The 6,000-nt window shown below is 32.8% G+C and overlaps 1 protein-coding gene across 1 annotated transcript in view; it reads right to left on the reverse strand.

The window, feature by feature from the left end:
* Nucleotides 1–2,378, reverse strand: part of muc5.1 (mucin 5.1, oligomeric mucus/gel-forming) — a 42,521-nt gene extending 40,143 nt beyond the window's left edge. The window contains exons 1-2 of the mRNA XM_056451699.1: nucleotides 2,285–2,378; nucleotides 2,136–2,198 (exon numbers count right to left, since the gene is read on the reverse strand). Coding sequence (XP_056307674.1) covers nucleotides 2,136–2,198; nucleotides 2,285–2,378 — 157 coding nt within the window. The remainder of the gene's footprint in view (nucleotides 1–2,135; nucleotides 2,199–2,284) is intronic.
* Between the last annotated feature and the right edge of the window lie 3,622 nt (nucleotides 2,379–6,000).

Consider the following 6,000-nt stretch of genomic DNA (forward strand, 5'->3'; position numbering starts at 1 on the left):
GCCCCCTTAAATTATTATCCCCGGTTTCTTTTTCCCCCAATTTCTGTTAACAGGGAGAAGATTTTTTTTCAACACAAATCTAAACATAATAGTTTTAATAACTCATCTCTAATAACTGATTTCTGTTATCTTTGCCATGATGACAGTGCATAATATTTTACTAGATATTTTTCAAGACACTTCCATACAGCTTAAAGTGACATTTAAAGGCTTAACTAGATTAATTAAGTTAACTAGGCAGGTTAAGGTAATTAGGTAATAAGTAGTTATTGTATAACAATGATTTGTTCTGTAGACTATCGAAAAAAATATAGCTTAAAGGGGGTAATAATTTTGACCTTAAAATGTTTTTTTTTAATGAAAAACTGTTTTATTCTAGCCGAAATAAAACAAATAAGACTTTCTCCAGAAGAAACGATATTATCAGACATATTGTGAAAAATTCCTTGTTCTGTTAAACCTCATTTGTGAAATATTTAAAAAAGAAAAAAAAATCAGAGGGGGCTAATAATTCGGACGTCAACTGTATTTACCCCTATGAAATATTAATTCTTATCCAAATTTTCTCAGGTAATTTTCATCCAAGAAAGGACATTTTCAGAAGTATTTCCTATACTAATTTATCCTCTGGAGAAAGTACACTCTCAGAAATAAAGGTACGAGAGCTGTCACTGGGGTGGTACCACTTCAAGAGGTACACATTTGTAACTAAAGGGTCCTTATTAATACCTCAAGGGTACAAAGTAGGGTTGTAGTGATACTATTAATTCATGTCATGCTACTATACCAGCTGAAGTATCGTGATATCAGGTAGTATTGCGATATTGTAATTCATAACTCAAATCCATGTAATAAAGAAAAATGTCAGAAATACTATATATTTTTTTTGTTATAATAGGCCTACTTGAATTGAATTAATAATTCCCTTACAACTGAAAAAATATTTGCACACCTCTTCACCTAAAATGTATTTGTACCAACAAAAATACATTAAAATAAAGATTAAATCAAAATGATTATACCAAACAAATACTCACAAAAATAGCATTTTTCCAACAAACTTAGGCTATGTGAAGTGGTAAAAAATTGTTTCACTGTTTCATCTATTGTTTTTTTTCAGTCTTATCAGGTAAGAATTCAAAGTAATTCAAAATTTCACTTTGCTTGTTGTTCTTTTAAAGAGATTGTCACGGTTGTTGTTGCTATTAAATCATATTGACAGGAGCAGAAATAAACGAATTTAGATTTGAACTGAAGCATCAGAAAATATGCAAAAGTCTGCCATAAAAGGCTTGAATTCTACACAGTTTTGCAACCTTAGAAGGCTGCATAGACTATTAAAATAAAAAGGTCTATTGTTGCACAAACATGTGAGCATTTTAGTGACTTTTTCACATGCAACATTACGTATTGTTGACAGGCCGTTAATGATGACACTGCCGTTTACAAACTACAGTGGCATCGCCAGTATTTTGAAGCCATAGTATCACAATACTACCATAGTACCGGTAAACCGTGCAACCCAACAAAGTAGTACCTAAAAAGTACAAAAGTCTACTTCCTGCAATTTGTAGGTACTAATACATACCTTTGAGATACCAATATAGACCTTTCAAGTACAAAAGTGTACCTTTTGAAAAGGTATCACCCCAGTGACAGCTCTCGTACCTTTATTTCTGAGAGTGTAATATTTCTTTTGTTGGGCTAAAACAAAAACAGTTTTAAAATCTTTACAAATATTTTTAAGGTTAATATTATTAGCTCCCTTGAGAAACACATTTTTTGATTGGCTACAGAACAAACCACTGATATCCAATAACTTGCCTAATTAACTAACTTCCCTAGTTAACCCAATAAAGCCTTTAAATTGCACTTTAAACTGAATACTAGAATCTTAAATAACTACATGTAATAAAATATTATGTACTGTCATCATAGCAAAGACAAAATAAATGAGTTATTGGAAATGAGTTATTATGATTTAATAAAATGTGTTGAAAAAAAAGACAAACAACACATTCAATTGTATATAGAGCCCATTGAACAATGTTTATAAATCTTTACTCTATTATTTCTTTAAGATTTAAAGTGATTAATACATCTCATATAACAGAAAGACACAATGATAAATTCACCTGGTGTTGTTGGCCACATAGGAGTCAAAGGATTTTCCATATCTCTGTAATCTCCCATAAAGCCTTTAAACAAACAATTATAAGATTATCTTTGTGTAGGTGACACGGTGCACACTTTCTGCATTAATTAATCATTTTTATTTTCTAACCTGCTTGTATGGACTGCAGCCCCACCAGTATCCAGACCCATCTCAGCATCCACATCTGGGACATCGTGACCGTCCCCTCTGAGTCGAAACCCATCCTCAAGAGCTAATGTGAGTCATCTGCTTACAGTTGTCTATTTATAATGTCTCTTAGTTTGCCTTCAACCCATGTCATCTGTGATCAGAAGGTGGATCCCAGGCTTATGGAGTATTGTATGTTATGTTTCTGTTGATTCCACATCCTAGTTGTGTTTGAGAGTAAACATGCTTTATGTAAACCTTGGTTGCAAAAAACACTTTCTGTCACTCACAACTTGTTTTTATCTCAGTTATCATCTCAAGCTAAACAAGGATGTAATGGTTGGTTTGAAGATTAGATCCCAACTTGGAGGTTCCTGCAGTCTTCGGAGAAATGACGTGTTGGTAAAATTCACACCCTTACTGATGAGATCTTATTTTTTTCCACTGCATTCTTTGGTCAGATTTCATTCATTTCAATTAAATTTCATTTTTAATTCCATCATGATTATAAGAACAATGCTCGCTGAAGGAAAGAAGAAATTCAAAAAATGTGATGGTCAGCTTTGACATTATCATTTTTATTAATTTTTTGTTATCACATTGACACAGGTGTCAGAATTGATGTCGTGCACAAAACATTGACCTAAAACCAATACCTTTATAGGCTAATGCAAACATATATAGAAGTATTATTTGATCCTCTAGCATGCCAGCAGAGGTGTGTATACCTTAAAGCTTTGTCTCGGTCTGTTTAATATGTTTGAGGTCTAATTCTCTGAAACCCATTATGATTGATTAAGGATACAACTGCAGGCAATGGCAAACAATGATTTTAAGATATTTGAATGTTTAAACATTTTCCTTAACTTGTTTATTCTTCATACCTGTTTACATTTAAAGTGATGTATGCTGATTAAATATGATGGCTCTCAATATCCAAATATATTTAAGTTTTCCTTTTTAAATATATATGCATAGAGAGACCAAGAAAGTAAGATTGATAGTTTGCATTATAAAATGCATTAATATATAATGCAAACTATCAATCAACTCTGTCTGTGTGTGTGTGTGTGTGTGTGTGTGTGTGTGTGTGTGTGTGTATATATATATATATATATATATATATATATATTTATAGTACACACACACACACACATACAATAAGCTTTCACGTTATAATACTTTTTCTGTGCACTGCATTTATATTCCGAACACGTCTGCTTGTCTTTACATAGTATATTTTAATAAACTTTATATTGAATTTGTCTGTGAATATTACTATTATTTTTTTCATATTGTTCTTTGTATTTTCCAAAGATGGGTTACATCTGGAAGGGCATCCGCTGCATAAAACATGTGCTGGATGAGTTGGCGGTTCATTCTGCTGTGGTGACCTCAGATTAATAAAGGGACTAAGCAGAAAAGAAAATGAATGAATGTTCTTTACATTGTTTAATTTATGGGCTGAAACTTAACCGGAATAACCATATCTGTTCGCCTATATATGTTTGAAACATCAATAATATCACTATTAATGTATTAAGCATTTACTTTATAATGGTTGTCCATAGGTGAAAAATTAAACTGTGAAATACTTGATACTGTACAGTATATATCATCTTTAAATAAAAATATACTGAATTTGGTAATTTAATATCACTGCCCTGTATTGCTTTAAGACATATTTAGGGAGAGAAAAATGCAAACATATCCTGACCACATCTGCCTGTTTACGGTTTGTATTATCAGTAATTGGTATACTTCTTAGCCTTTATACATGATGCCAAGTTAAAAAGTGGATTCAGATCACTTTTTCTTCCCATCTGATGAATGTTAAAAACATTCTCAGCCAATCGAAACTGATTTTTTTACATCAACAGAACAATACAATGCATGAATGTGAACATAATGTTTGTGATATGGGCCTAATCATTTTATGAAAGGAAATTGGTTTCTGTTTGAACTGTGTTCAGATGTATTGGCTCCGTTCTGATCAGTTGTGATTCAAAGCTATTTTCTGCCTTCCCAGGAAGTGCTTCTTTCTGGTAATGCAAATAAGGCTTAATAAAGGTCTATCAGACTGAAATCAGTTATAAAGGAAATGATTAAGCATATTGTGTTTGATCATCGTTGTTTGCTTTTGCATCCAAAAGATCCTGAATCGTGTTGAGTTTCATTACGTCAAACATGCTGTGATGACCCTGACAAAATATTTCTTCTCCAATTCATCTCGGAATGCTTAACATATCGAAACTTAATACGATACAGGGTCAATTTGTTCTCAACATTTTATTGAGATAATTATTGATAATCACTCAAATACCTCTAAGATTGTCATCCAAGCGATGCAATTAACATATTTAAAATAGAAATTGAATCTAATTTTAAAGACCACGTTCAAGAAGATTTGGATTAATTAATGTACAATGAATAATATTGTTCTGGAACAACTTGAGGTTGAATGAATGAGTTTTTCATTGTAAAATGACTGATCATACAAACTTAAGGGAGACTTCACCCCAAAATTAAAATTCTGTCATAATTTGTTCACACTTTACTTGTTTCAAACATGTTTGACTTTCTTCTGTTAAACAAAGGTACAAAATTTTAAAGAAAGCTGGAAGCATTGACTTACATACAAAACATTGCATAGATGCTTTGTTTCCAGTAAGGACTTGGAGAAACTTGTTCAAGTTTTTATGAGCAGCAGTGTGGATTACTGTAATGGACTCCTCACTGGCCTTCCCAAAAAGGCATCAGACAGTTGCAGCTCATCCAGAACGCTGCTGCCAGGATTTTGACCAGAACCAAAAAATCCAAGCACATCACACCTGTCCTCAGGTCTTTACACTGGATCCCAGTTACATTCAGAATAGATTTCACTACTTGTCTATAAAACACTAAATGGCCTAGGACCTCTGTACATTACAGATATGTTCACTGAATACAAACCTAATAGATCACTCAGATCATTAGGATCAAATAAAAAAGAAATTCCAAGAGTTCAGTCAAAGCAGGCTGAATCCGCCTTGACCTACTGCACCCCCACTGCTGGAGTCAGCTTCCAGTAATTATCAGATGTGCTCCAACATTAGGTACATCCAAATCAAGACTTAAAACACATCTGTTCGGCTGTGCCTTATCCGAATGAGCAATGTGCTTCGTCTGACAGATCGCATTATTATGTCTATCTTTTCCATTCCTTTATAACCTGTTTTAATCATTTTTAATTCTTCTAATCATTTTTTTATGTTTCTGTAAAGCACTTTGAATCACCATTGTGTATGAAATGTGCTATATAAATAAACTTGCCAAAAACTTGAATAGTATTTTTTTCCTACAGTAGAAGTCAGTGGTTTTAAGTTTTCTTCAAAATACCATCTTTTGTTTTACATACAAGAAACAGACTCATGAATATTAAAAAAAAAATGCAAGTATGAGCAAATTTCATTTTTGCATTTAAAATTATCCTATTAAAACAGCACAGTACCGCACTAAGACTGTAAAGTCCGGATTTGTGCGTCATCCGGCACTGTTTGCCTTCACGGTTCCATCAGAACTCACATCCTTGTTTAGTTTGAGATGATAGCAATGATAATAGTTGGTGGCCCAAAGTTTTTTTTTCCTCCCCCCGACAAATCTGCTAATCCTGTTTATTCTCAAACACAGTTAAAACATTAATGTTGACGAGACTCAAG

The sequence above is a fragment of the Danio aesculapii genome, chromosome 25 (assembly GCF_903798145.1).
Source record: "Danio aesculapii chromosome 25, fDanAes4.1, whole genome shotgun sequence".
Classification (NCBI taxonomy): domain Eukaryota; kingdom Metazoa; phylum Chordata; class Actinopteri; order Cypriniformes; family Danionidae; genus Danio; species Danio aesculapii.